At 44.3% G+C, this 14,194-nt stretch overlaps 1 protein-coding gene across 7 annotated transcripts in view; it reads left to right on the forward strand.

The window, feature by feature from the left end:
- Nucleotides 1-444: 444 nt before the first annotated feature.
- TNPO3 (transportin 3) overlaps nucleotides 445-14,194 on the forward strand; it is a 103,366-nt gene continuing 89,616 nt past the window's right edge. For 4 of the 7 annotated variants that reach the window (XM_073619321.1, XM_073619317.1, XM_073619318.1 and 1 more), the window contains exon 1: nucleotides 446-892. In XM_073619321.1, coding sequence (XP_073475422.1) covers nucleotides 764-892 — 129 coding nt within the window. In that variant the 5' untranslated portion in view covers nucleotides 446-763. Of the gene's footprint in view, nucleotides 893-14,194 lie in introns of all 7 variants that reach the window. The other 3 variants (XM_073619316.1, XM_073619315.1, XM_073619320.1) reach the window with 2 other exon arrangements.

The raw sequence follows: 14,194 nt of genomic DNA on the forward strand, positions 1-14,194 counted from the left end.
GTGAAAGGGCTCATTTACAAGTGCAGCGGGCACTGCTGCTCCTCTGAAAAGGTGGCGACGTGTTGCCTCCTCACCACCTGATTTAAACCCGATTGCCATGCAATTCACCCCATTGTGACACAGTAGTACGGCAATTAGAGTTTTACATCAGGAGTGAGGAGGCGACACTGTGCCTGGTGACTTCTGCCATGTTGTTCAGGTAGATTTCCACCTCCCGCCCCTGCGCTATGGCATTGGAAAGTGGCAGGAATGTTAATGGCAGACATAGAAAAAGTCTGCAGACTTCCAGGTGCTTGAAGCCCATGAGTGTATGCCATGCAATGCTCCCGCTTATGTCAGTGACACTGGGGTTAGGTGTAGAACATTGACACTATAGGGTGCAGTGGTGTGCACCTTCCTCTGTGTATGACACACTGACTGGAGGAACCTCCCTGCCGCCCTCTCGTCACTCAGGGACCGGCAAGAAGCGCCGGATGACGTACTTCCTGCCCGGGAAGCAACCTCTTTCCTGGGCTGCCCCTGGAGAGGCGGGGAGCTTTGGTGTGACGGGAAAGGAGGCACACAGGAGCTGGACACTGAGTCTTCCGGTATCCCCCCCTCCCTGCACAACCCGGGGGGAGAGAGTGAGAGAGAGGATCCGGAACGCTGTACTGCAGAGCTGTGCTTCCCGCCCGGACCGAGTTTGCGGGTGCACAATCCCATTGCGGCCGAGGAGGAGGATGAAGCCTGGGGAGAGGCGACTGTAAGACACACGGAGAGCAAAATGCAGAGAGCCATGGAGGGGAAGCCCGGCCTGCAGACCGTCTACCAGGCCGTGCAGGCCCTCTACCATGACCCGGATCCCAGCGGGAAGGAGAGAGCCTCGCTGTGGCTGGGAGAACTGCAGAGATCGGTGAGGGGCCTGTACACACATGTGGGTTGGGGGAGGGCGGTGTATGAGGGGGATCTCCCACATGAGGGCCATGCTGGGCCTCCCAGATACGAAGGCTCCCCCTGGTGGTGGGGGAGGGGGGAATCCGGATGTGTCACAATAGATTTGAGATCTTGTGTGTGTCTGCAGGGCTGGGCATGGTCTGCTCATACAGGGAGGGTGCTGGATCTAATCTCACCTGCCAGATCTGGACTGCTCCCCTCCAGTGTGTGATCATCACGTCACATGTAATCCTGTCCCAGATCCACGTGGGGGCACAGACAAAACTTTCCTATTTAGTGTATAATGGGGGCAGGGAAGGGTTACACCTTAAAAGTTTTTTTTTCTTTTTTTTTTTTCCCCCTGGTAACTCAGCAGGAAGTGAGAGTAAATCCCAGGGAGTGGTGACCCCATTGAACCCACCCCGCATTCACACCAGTTACTATGTTACAGTGCCATGCCTGGGGTGCGGTGGGATCACAGCAGCACCAATTGCAACACATCACACTCTAAACTTTTTTTTTTTAATTTTTTTTATTTTAACAAACTTTATTGGAATGTCACACGGTGACATTTTATTAGGTTCTATTTGCCACCGCATGGTGCAAGACGATGGATTGCCTTGTGCTGCTGCGCTGGGAAAACAAGTAGTAGAAAAGGCATTTTGCCTCGTCTTATGGTGGGAATTTGCTAGAAGAGCTGCCCAACACAGTCCTACCGCACCTGGTGTGAATGTACCCTAAGGGCTGGTTCTCGCTGAATGTGTTGGGGCTACGCTGGCGGCTATTTCCAGTACAGTCCCAACCCATAGACAAGGCGCAATGAATTAAAGGAAGTTACTAAGACTGGAGCAGCTGTGCATTATAGCCAATCAGCATCTAGCTTTAATTTTCAAAGCTTAAAGTAGAGTTAAGGCAAATTATAGGATATAGTAGAGGAGGGTTATAACCCCTGACAGTTTTTGTTTTTATTTTGTGTGTCCTATTGGGGAGATTTCTCTTCACTTCCTGTCCCGTAGCCAAAACAGGAAGTGAGGGGAAATCCCTCTAAAGCAGTGTTTCTCAAACCGTGTGTCGCAGGAGAATTGCAGGTATGCCGTGGGATCATTCGTGTTGTTCGCTAGGCCCGGCGGTGGCTGTGACAGCGTCACACCGCGAGGCTCCGCCAGCATAGTGCTGACTATCTGTCACTCACTGAGCAAGTGTGCAGGCCTCATACAGACACGGTCGTCTGTGCTGCCTGGCTTGTGCGTGAATTTCATTGGTTGATGTTTGCCGCCACCAGACCCTGCCAATCCGGCTCGCAAATACGATTAGGCTGGGGCCTGGCTGCCAGCAATATTCCAGGACAGGTGACGTACCAGGCGCTTCCAGCCAATGAGGTGCTGAGCACAGCGCGCCTCAACGTGACATCATTCCCTCCTCCAGTCCTACCCACAACAGAGCAGAGGAGCCTGCGGTCCCTGGCTGTCCCACATGGAGTGGAGGTGAGAAGGTATAACGAGAGAAGAGATGGGGATGGACCAGTGTGTAATTATATCAGCAGTAAATATAAGCAGAAGTCTTTTGTGATCCCCATTCCCCAATATTATATCAGCAGGAAAATATCTGTACAAAAGCACCAGTCTTGTGTGATCCCCAATATTATATATTAGTGATAAATAATATTGGGAATCACACAAGATTGATGCTTTTGTATATATTATATTTTTCTGCTGACTACAAAAATTGTTAAATCTTTTCAGGTGTGCCGTGAAAAGTTTTAGATCCTTTTGGTGCGACGCAAGACAAAAAAGTTTGAGAACCACTACTCTAAAGTGTGGAAACCACTTGTTGACACCAGAGATGGTGTCCCCCCCTGGAAAGTTTACCCTTTGGGCCTGCTCTGGCAACAATCCAAAATTTGTGACTCTCATAACCGTAAACAGGAGAAATAGAGAGGGTGAATCTCCCTAAGGGGGGCACAGACAGCAGTAAAAACTACCTGTTCTTTTTAAATAAAAAAATAAAAAAAAAAAACAAGCGTGTTAAACTTACCTGCTCTTTGTGGTGGTTTTGCACAGGGTAGCCATGAACCTCCTCTTCTAAGGTCCCTTGCTGGCTCTCTTGGCTCCTCCTCTTCTGAGTGTGCCACCAGAGGAAGCGGCTTCCTATGGTGGCACCCCTGCGGGCTCAACCCTGAGCCAGGCTGTGTGTGTATGAACATACACCGTGTATCTCAGCCCTGTTCTTTGCTCACTGGATTTTGTTGACAGCAGAAGGAGCCAATGGCTCCCATTGCTGCCTCTGAGCAGAGAGAGAGAAGAGAGCCACTAGATTGAGTTAAAGCTCAGGTTAGTATACAAGGGGATGATACAAACACCCTCTCAAGAAATTCGTTAAGGAAGAAGTATAGCCCAAACCATTTGGGCTATGTTTCTCCTGGGGATCACAAGAGTGCAGTTCATTGTGCACTTCTGTGACCCATTTTTAGTCGGCAGCGGGCTAAAGTCGGCTGATGTCACTCAGCTGTTCCAGGTTTGGGAAAGATCCCAACTTTTTTTTTTTTTTTTGTCAGGATCCAACCAGAAGCCTGGACCAGACTCTCAGTGAGCCGCTGAGTGCCGAGCCAGGCACCTCCACCACACCCTGGTCAGTGTGTGCTGGAGGGGCAGAGTTACGCCGTGGTGACTGACAGTCACTGCTCTCTACTCACTGAAGGCTGAGAACCGACCTATCAGCGGTCTTTGATCACTTGACTCTTAGTCTTAGAAGCAGTGGTGCTGCATCCACCTAGGTGAGTATAAATGTTTTTTTTTTCTTTTTACAAGCCAATACTTTACTTTAAGGCCCCTTTCACACAGACGGACTCCAGCAGCGGCATCCGCTTGCTCAGTGGGGAATCTCTCTGCTGATCCCCGCTGAGCAGGCGGATGATGGGTCTGTATCTGTTCCACTTATGCAAAGCAGACACAGCCTGCTTTCCTTTATGGCTGGCCAGATGGAAGCGGACCGCCTGTCTGTTTTCCATCCGACTGTCATCCAATCTGATCCACCAGGTGGATGGGATCCCCCATCCATCTGTTTTTAGCAGATAGGATCAGATGTCAGCGGACACATTTGCATTGACACCTGCTGCTCCATAAAGGGCAATGGATGGCCTGATCAAGTCTGCTTGTCAGTTTTGTAGACCGACCTGATGGGACCATTCATTGCTTATTGGTTCGCCTGTGTGAAAGGGGCCTTCAGGTATAAAATTTCCCGACCTTGAACCGCTTTAACTGAACAAGTTGAAGATAGATGCTGGTTTGTTGCTATGCACAACTGCTCCAGATTCTGTCAGTTCCCTATGCTGTCAGTTTATAGCAGTGGTTCTCAACCTCAGTCTTCAAGTAGCCCTAATGGGCCGTGTTTTGGGAACTTCCCTTAGGGCCCGTACACACGATCCGAATATCGTACGAAAAACTGTCGTCTGAGGAAGAATCGTACGATTTTCGGATCGTGTGTACACTACTTTCGACAGCCGATCACGACAGTTCATCCGATATTATTTGATCAGACATGCACGAAAATTTTCCTCGTACGGTTCCAGATCGTACGATTTTCGTTTAGTCACTATAGTTGTCGTCCGTTCTCTTGTAAAGAAAAATAGTTGTCATCTGCAAATACAAATACATTACAACACTTCTGACTTTATTTACCTATTCAATTTCTACTTGAGACTATTAAGCGAAAAAGGTCGTACGATCTGTAGTACGATATTCGGATCGTATGTACGGGCCATTAGATAAAATAGCTCTGATCAATACCATGCCATTGATTTAAAGCAGCTGTGCAAATTAAAGGAAAAGGTACTTGAGGACTGAGGTTGAGGCCACTGGTGTATACCATAGCATTGCTGTGGTGTGCGCTTAAAACAGTACTGCACTTTTTAAGCGCAGCGGATTGCGACACAAACCACCACATCACAACACCCCTACAGTGAAAAGAACTGTTCTGAAATCTCACTTTTTTGACATATCAACAAAGTTCTGTTGAAAAAAGTAAACCGTGCAATACAGCTGGGTGTCTTAGAGCACACGGCAGCACCTTTGCTTTCAGTTTGACTTTCTGGTGTAAATGAACCCTAAAATTTTTCCCACCACATTCTGTCTCTGATTAAGTGGGAGGGACAAATAGGGAAAGTGAATCTCCCCAGCCGAGACACAGATCGCAATAAGAACCTGACAGAGATCCTCACCCTTCCCTACTCAGAACACAACATTTTTTCTATGTGTACGCTTTATACTGTAAGGGTGTGATCACACCATGTCTGTTAAACTGCATTTTTCTGCACACCGCTGCATGTGTATGGTGTGAACAGGACCCATAGGAAACATGTCCGCTGGTGTGCAGACATATGCACACCAGTGGACCACTTAATCAGAGACAGAATGTGGTGGTAAAAGTTGTATCCAAATCCAAAAACATAATTAATTTAGTTTACTAATTAAGGTCTTTTGGCATTGATGATGTATGTGCCTGGATTGAAAACTGGTTGCAGGAGCGTGTTGGTGATTTTTATGATTGGTCTATAGTTGTGAGTGGGGTACCCCGGGGCTCTTTCCTGGGACCAGTTCTCACTTTCATTGGCTGGGCGGAGGTGACATTACTCCCACACATGCGCAAGAGTGTAATCCGCTTTGGCATTGCCAAATTTTCACAGTGAGCTTAGCCTGAGAAATTAAAACAAATGCATCTACCGTTTGGAAGGACTGGTGAGCTGCAATATAGAAAATGTTTGTTCTTGGTTTTAGGTATCCTTTATAAGACCCTCATTTAATCCAGTTATGTATTCATTAAAATCCTTAAAGCGGTGTTCTGGTCTCCCCCTCCAAAAATTAAAAGTCAGTAGCTGGAGCTGCACAATTATTAGTTAAAAAATCGTGATCTCGATTCCACCCCCCTGACTATCTCTATTGCAGAGTTTGCCGATTCTTTCATATAACAAGTGGAGAGACTTATCTGCTCACTCAGCTGTCAAAAGAAAACATTCGGGCAGTCTGCCAAGTTTTTAACATGAAACATTGTAACTAACTTTTCCTTCTTGGATTAAAGGGATAAACTTCTGTGTGAAAAAAAATCCAGGCAGTCTGGCAAGTTTTTAAACAACGTGTAAGGCCTGGTTCACACTGCTGCGATGCCAGACATCACATGTGATTCGCAGCGCACTGCTGTTCACAGATAATATGGCTGATATCGCACTGCATTCGGTCAAAACACGCACAGGGCCCTTTTTTTTTGTTCGGACCAGAATAGGATCGCATGGGTGTTCACACCTATTCAAACCGATTCATGTCCGAACTGTCAGTTCGCAGTGTGATATGTGAGCTGAACTGAACTGGGGGTGTTGTTAACATTGTATGACACTCCCCAGCAGTACACATATGGCAGTGTTAACTGCCGTGCGAGTCGGGTGCGATGCGGGAACCCGCAGTGGATTCGCAGGGTTCTCGCATCGCACAAGTGTGAACCGGGCCTAAATGCAGGAAGTTTAACCACTTAAAGTCTAAATCTTTTTCTGACGCTTGTTTCTTAAGTTAAGATCAATATTTTTTGCTAGAAAATTACTTGAGACCCCCAAACATATATATTTTAGCTGAGACCCTAGGGAATAAAATGTCAGTTGCTGCAATATTTTATGTCACACTGTATTTGCCCAGTGGTCTTTCAAACACAATTTTTTGTGAAAAAATACACTTCAGTGAATTAAAAAAAAAAAAAAAACGAAACAGTAAAGTTAGCCCAATTTTTTTTGTTTTAATGTGAAAGATGATGTTACACAGTGAGAATCGTGAGAGAATCGTGATCTATCTTCTAAGCAAAAAAAAATTGTGATTCTCATTTTAGCCAGAATCGTACAGCTCTATCAGCAGCTACACATACTGGAGCTGCTAACTTTTAATATTAGGACACTTACCTGTCCTGGAATCCAGCGATGTTGGCACCGCAGCTGATATTTCCATCGGGTGCTGCCGCCGCCATTCCCGGTAAGGGAACCTGGCAGTAAAGCCTTGCAGCTTAAATGGCCAGGTCCCTACTCCAGCTGCGCTCTCTTATTGGCCGGGCAGCAGGAGGGGGGGGAAGGGGGCCAAACTTCTGATGTACCTTTCCACAGCGAGGTCCAACGGAAGTGGGGACAGTGTACCTGTCAAAAACAGGTACCCACTCCCCCCTCCCCAATGAAAGTTGCCAAATGTGGCACTGGAGGGGGGGGGGGGGCCGCGACAGATAAGCGGAAATTCCACTTTTAGGTGTAACTCTGCTTTTAATGTAGTTGTAAACCCAATTACTAAAATCTTTTTTTAAGTCTTAATGTATTGTTGTAGTTCAAAAGTAATCAATATTTTTAAATCTCCAGCTTTCATTAAAGTTATCCCTGGGGATCCTGCTGTGAAGGTCCTGTTATAGGCTGACATCACTGTGTTCCTGTCTCCCAATTGTGTTCCTGTGTTGTCACTCTGTTACATAGACTTCCGATGGAAACCACAAGTGTCTGTTTTACCATTCATTGTACTGCCATTTTCCACTGTTGTCACCATCAGGAAACCAAGCCTGGGAAATGCCATTGCTAGAGTGGCTTGTTAAGGGAAAGTGGCTGCAGGATATCAACAGCACTGAGATGTAAATGAAAAAAAGTGAAAACAAGCATTGGAAAAACAAATCAGTAGTTTAACCACCTCAATACCGGATGCTTTCACCCCCTTCCAGTCCAGGCCAATTTTCAGGTTTCAGCGCTGTTACATTTTGAATGACAATTACTCAGTCATGCAACACTACCCAAATTAAATTATCATTTTTTTTAAAATGACTGCTTTCTTTTGGTGGTATTTAATCACCGCTGGGTTTTTTATTTTTTGCTAAACAAATGAAAAAAGATTGAAAATTTGGAAAAAACCCACAAATACTTCATAATTTTAGGCCAAAATGTATTCTGCTACATTTCTTTGGTAAAAACCCAAATTAGTGTTTATTATTTAGTCTGTTGGAAAGTTATAGAGTCCACAAACTATGGTGTATATATATCAAAAATGGATCAGTCCTGATGGTACTGACTGCCTATCTAATTTCTTGAGATCCTTAAATGCAAGAACAGTAGAGGTTCTAAAGGCAGAAGGTTTTTGTTTTTTTATATTAAAGCATTCTATGCATTAAGATAAAATGCATTCTGTGTGCAGCAGCCCCCCTAATACTTACCTGAGCCCTTTCTCAATCCAGCGATGTTGCACAAGAGACTTGGCTGTGCGGGACTCTTCCTCCTGATTGACTGAGACGCACACCGGGTGCCATTGGCTCCTGCTACTGTCAATCAAAGTCAGGCAGGGCCAAGGAGTGGCTCGTTGTGGGGGCACTCTGCAGGAGGGAGGGGCCAGGAAGGCAGTCGTGGGACACGAGAAGCGGAGGATCCGGGCTGTTCTGTGCAAAACCAGTGCACATAGCAGGTAAGTATAACATGTTTGTTATTTTTAAACAAAAAAAAAAGCAAGACTTTATTATCACTTTTAATACCCCCCCCATTGGAATATAGACACACCAAGGTATTGCGATTTTTTTTTTTTTTTTTTTTTTTTTTTTTTTTTTTGTCACAATTTTTTGGTAAAAGAAGAAATTAAAACTTTTTAGAGCAGTACAGCATAGCCATATGATGTGTGTGGCAGATCTGTGAATGAATGAACTATACTGTCTTCCACTGCAGCAGAGGGCTAGTAGCTCTCAATGAACTGTGAGGGCGCTAGTGAGCGCTCACGTATTTCATTGACCCCTTTCTACAGCTTTCAAACACAAAGGTGTAGGCAGTATCTGCAGGTGTCTGACATAGCACCCACAATCTGCCGGCTGCAACTGCAATGCTATGCAGACTGCTGAGGAGAAATTAATAAATGCGCATTTTTTTTGTTACCTGCAAAAAACACGTGTAATATATATATTCTTGTAAACATGCCTTCTATGTTGGCCTTTGGGGCCATGCACACATAGGCATTTACAGGCACATTTAAAGAGGAGTGTTTAGAGGCTGAAAAAAAATTGCGCTACCAGCATGTTCAGGTGAGGAGCTGAATGCGCATAACGCATGTAAGCACACCTAAGTGCTGTGGGCGTTTAGCGCTTGAGCATTCATTCTAATGCCTAGAATATTTTGGCCAATGAATGCTAGACACGCCTAAACGTGTGTGCAAAACGTGGCTTTCGGCGCATTTTTTGTGCTGCTTTTTTCCTGCCAGGAGCGAAGGCATCCAGGGGATGAAAAAAAACCTCCTGTGGGCATGAGGCCTAAATCTTGTGATTATAAGGAGCGTGCACTCACCTTTCCACAGTGCAGCACTTGGTACCTGAGCGGCAAGTCATGTGTGAGCCGAGAATCCTGTACAGACCTGTGTACGCTTCTGTTTGCTCAGTAAGTTGAAATATACACAGGATTCTCTAGTAGCCTGCTGATGGTGGTAAGTACTGTTACTGTAAGTAATATTCTTTAGGGTCTCATGTAAATTGAGCCTTCTACCTTTTGGATCCTTTAGGTACATTTGTGCAATAAACCCCAAAAGTCTGTGCATTTAATGTAACCATTTTGGTAAAATATTATAGCTGGGTTCACAATCCTACAATACGATTTTGATGCAACTTTCAGTCCGATTGTGTAGTGCTACTTTGATGCAACTTTGAAGCAATTTGTATTTTCCATGGGGCCAGAATCGCACTAGAATCCCACCAAGTACGAGAACCTTTTAAAATTGCTCTGTGCTCAGTCGCATTGATGTAAACAGACATGATTGAAAACAGTGATTTTCCTTGTCATGCGATTTTGTGTGACTCAAGTCGAATCTGAAATCGCACTAGTGTGGGTTATTTGCACTCCTTAGCCAGAGCACACCCAATGCACTTTTTTGATGTTCCTGTTTGCTAGCTTCCAGGTTGGATTGATTGGTTCCTACATTATGCATTAAAGTGACGCTGTTGTCTGTTAAAGACAACAAAAAAAACCAAATCTGATGACTGGTAAACAGTCCAGGCGCCTCCATACCTGCATGAGGCTTTCATGCCCTGCTTGCAACCAAATGCCAGACTATGCAAGATGGAAATGACTTTAGGGTCTACAAAAACCTGCTGCATCCTCTTTGAAAAGAAGCTCTGCCTTACTCATGACTGTTGCTGTAATCTGATGTGCTCGCCTAAAGTATTTGTACAGCAAGCAAATGATCCTTCAAGGGCTTTAGTTTCGCACAGAGAAAATATAACTGGTATGGAAACCTGAAAAATCAGTATCCATTACTTTCTAAATATACCATTATAAACATATTGTTATACATTTTTGACATGTGCTGGAAAAATACTTGTCGATCTTGCCACGTAACTTCCTGTGTTCTCTGCCTGTGCTGCACACTCATCAGAAGAAAAGGTAATGTCTTCTGTTCTAGGGTTACAAAGCAGCTGCTCCATTGATATGTACAGTGGGCATTGGCACTCTAGGACAGGAAGTGTTTTACTGGTAAGATGAGCAGGTGAAAATAAAGGAAAAAAGCCTGGGAAAAAACAAATGTATTATCCACATTTAAGGGCTAATAAGTTGCAATATTGTTTGTTTTGGGGTTTAGATACACTTTAATGTGACTTTTACTTTTACCCAGTGCTTTCACACTGGGGCGCTGCGCTGGCAGGACATGCAAGCAGCATCTTTGGGGCGCTTCAGGAGCGGTGTATACAATAGGAAATTGTATACAGTGTATACAATTGAAATCAATGGGCAGCGGCGCTTTGCGGGTGCTTTTTAACCCTTTATTTGGCCGCTAGCAGGGGTTAAAAGCACCCGGCTGAAAACCTCCTTTAAAACAGCGTTAAAGCGCCGCTAAAACTAGCAGCGCTTTACTGCTGAACGTCTGTTATTATCTGTCAAGTTAAATCGTTCAGGAGAGGTTGCAAAACATCCCGTATACATTAAGCCTAAAGGGATTGTAAAGTCAGAAAGTTTATCATAAAGCGGAGGTCCACTCTAAAAAAAAAATTTACTTTAACAAAAAAATTTTTACTTACCAGAAATGGCTGTTGCTAGGCAGTCATCCTGATCTGCCACCTCCTTCTCCGCGGAGCTGTACCTTCTCTTGCTAGTCAATGCAAGAATTAATCGCTTGCTGCTAGGTCACAGTACATTTAGTGCGGGCAGGCAACATGGTCAAGATCACGTACATGTACATCAGCTGGTGGGCGTACAACACGCCGTTCTTACGACAGCTGTGTCTGCTGGATGCAGCAGTTTTTGACTCCCAGTACCCAGCTGCTTTAAGCGCTCAGGGTATCACAATAGAAACAGAACTGTTATGAATGGGTTTCATTCATAACATCTGTGCTTAGTATTTTGAAGCTGTGATTGGCCCACAGCTATCACATGGTACCTTGGCCAACTACAGCACCCTGTACCATGTGATAGCTGTGAGCCAGTCACAGCACACAATAGTAACCACAGCTGTTATGAATGTAACCTGTTCATAACATTGCTGTTACAGGTACTTTTCTGAGTTCATTTATAATGATTGCTTTCTTTTTGGATAAGAGATCCATTCCAATGTCAAATAGTAAAGACCTAGCAAACCAGCCTAAAAAAGTGCTGCCGCTGTTGGTAATCTGGTGTTCTGGGAACCTCGATTCCTGAGCCTACAGATACGCATGTCAGGTTTTCTCACTTGTACCCATTGTAAAGGTTTTTTGCCATCTCTCAGATAGGGGAGATTACATGGCGGCACTGTATCATGCAATAAACTCCTGTAGTTCTACCCAGAAGCATATAGGTGAAGCTTTCATAATCTGCCTGCAGTGGTTTACATAAAACTGATTAAAATGAACAGACCTGCTGACTGCAGTACAAGGTTCATGTTTCCTGGATAACGTCAGAACTCTGATTTCACTTGTTCCCTGCTGTCGCTACTTCTTTTTATATTTTTTTTTAGTGTTCAAAATAAGACTGTGGTGACATCTGTGAACACTTCTCTAATAGGATTTTCATCCTCACCTCTCAGGCTGATGTTTCTGCAGTAGCTCATTGTGTCGCCTTCTGACGGCATGCTGAGAGTAAAAGCACTCAGAAGAGAAGTGGATGTTGAATATTCAGCAAGAAGTAGTCTCTCTTGGCTTTTTAAATGTCAGACCCCAGGTAACTCTGGTTTTCAGCGTGTTCTGTCCTGGCACCATTTGGGCTTGTGGACCGAGTGTTTCTTAAAGGGACAGCGTAATGAAATTTGTCTGAGAATATATTTTGAGTTATTTTTACAATATTTACTGTAAAGTAAAGCGAAGCCTGTCTGATGGCTGTTTGGCCTACAGGGGCTACCAGGCATATTAAAGCAGAGCTTCATCCAAAAGGGGAATTTCTGCTTATATCCACCCCCCCCCCTTCTTTTTCCACATTTGGAAATTTTTTGGGGGAAGCGGGTACCTGATTTTGGCAGGTACCCATCCCAGTTCCAGTCAGATTGCCACGCGATCCAATCAAAAGTTCGGCCCCCTCTCCTTTCCCTGCAGCCTTCTGGGACACATCACAAGTCCCAGGAAACTGCAGGACCTGTCACAAAGCACAGCGTGGTGGGAAAATGAGAAATGCCACAAGGCTTCACTGTCAGTTTCCCTTAGTCCAGGGCTTGACAAATTTGCTTGGAATCTAGGAGCCAGCTAAAAAAGTTAGGAGCCAGGTTTTTTTTTTTTTTTTTTTTTTTTTTTAAAACGACCGACAAAGCTTTATTTTCAATATAAAAATTAACCAATCTTAAATTTACACAGAGACGACTAGAACTAATGTGACTGCTTTTATTTCCTGCCATGCAGGTACACAAGACCACCATATTCTCGCTAAGGATCCAATCAGGTCCGCCTGAAAAACTGACATGCGAACCTGATCAGACAGCCCCTGTGAAAGGGGCCAAGCAGGGAGATGACAAATAATAAATTCATTTTAATTAACCACTTCCTTCCCGCAGGACGACTATATACGTCCTGTCTTTGAAGAGAAATACCGTTGTTATGGTAGCAGCTAGCTACCATAACCCCGGTATCTTCTTCAAGAGCCGGCGGTTCTCTTTCAGATAAAAGTGGTCTCTGCAGCAGATTAGCAGCGAGATCACTTTTATCGGCGGCAGGAGAGGGCCCCCCTACCGCCGCTCTCCGGTGCCCTTCACTGCTTATCGTGGCCGTCGGTAACGGCGGAGGCGATCCGGATCTGTCCCTGGCCTGACATGGAGACGAGTGAGAGGAAGATGGCCCCCCGCCCATCTCCAAGTCATTGCAGGGCGAAAGCGACGTCAAATCGTCACTTCCACCCATAGCTCTTGAAGGGACATTTTTTTTTTTTTTTTCAAATGACAATTTTTTTTTTAATGCATTTTAGTGTAAATATGAGATCTGAGGTCTTTTTGACCCCAGATGTCATAATTAAGAGGACCTGTCATGCTTTTTTTCTATTACAAGGGATTTTTACATTCCTTCTAATAGGAATAAAAGTGACTTTTTTTTTTTTTTTTTTTAAAAGAACAGTGAAAAAATAAAAGTTAAAATAAATAAGAAAAAAAAAAATTTAAATGTGCCCCATCCCTTGTAATAGAAATAAAAGTGACACAATTTTTATTTTTTTTAAAAACAGTGTAAAAATAAAAAATAAAATATATAAGAAAAAATAATAATTTTTTTAAATGCGCCCCGTCCCGCCGAGCTCGCTTGCAGAAGCAAACGCATATGTGAGTAGCACCCGCATATGAAAGCGGTGTTCAAACCACACGTGAGGTATCGCCACGATCGTTAGAGTGAGAGCAATAATTCTAGTCCTAGACCTCCTCTGTAACTCAAAACATGCAACATGTAGAATTTTTTAAACGACACCTATGGAGATTTTAAAGGGTAAAAGTTTGTCGCCATTCCACGAGCGGATGAAATTTTGAAGCGTGACATGTTGGGAATCAATTTACTCGGCGTAACATCATCTTTCAAAATATAAAAAAAATTGGGCTAACTTTACTGTTTTCTTATTTTTTAATTAAAAAAAGTATTTTTTCCCAAAAAAGTGCGCTTGTAAGTCCGCTGCGCAAATACGGTGTGACAGAAAGTATTGCAATGACCGCCATTTTATTCTCTAGGGTGTTAGAATAAAAAATATATATAATGTTTGGGGGTTCTAAGTAAAGGGAAGGAGATGAGCAGGCAGTGAAAACAGGTAGGGAAAGCTGCTCCATTAGCATTGGTGGATGTCTTGTCATACCAACGGCCACCACCAGAGGGCGCCCGATTGCAGAAG

The sequence above is a fragment of the Aquarana catesbeiana genome, linkage group LG03 (assembly GCF_042186555.1).
Source record: "Aquarana catesbeiana isolate 2022-GZ linkage group LG03, ASM4218655v1, whole genome shotgun sequence".
Lineage (NCBI taxonomy): Eukaryota > Metazoa > Chordata > Amphibia > Anura > Ranidae > Aquarana > Aquarana catesbeiana.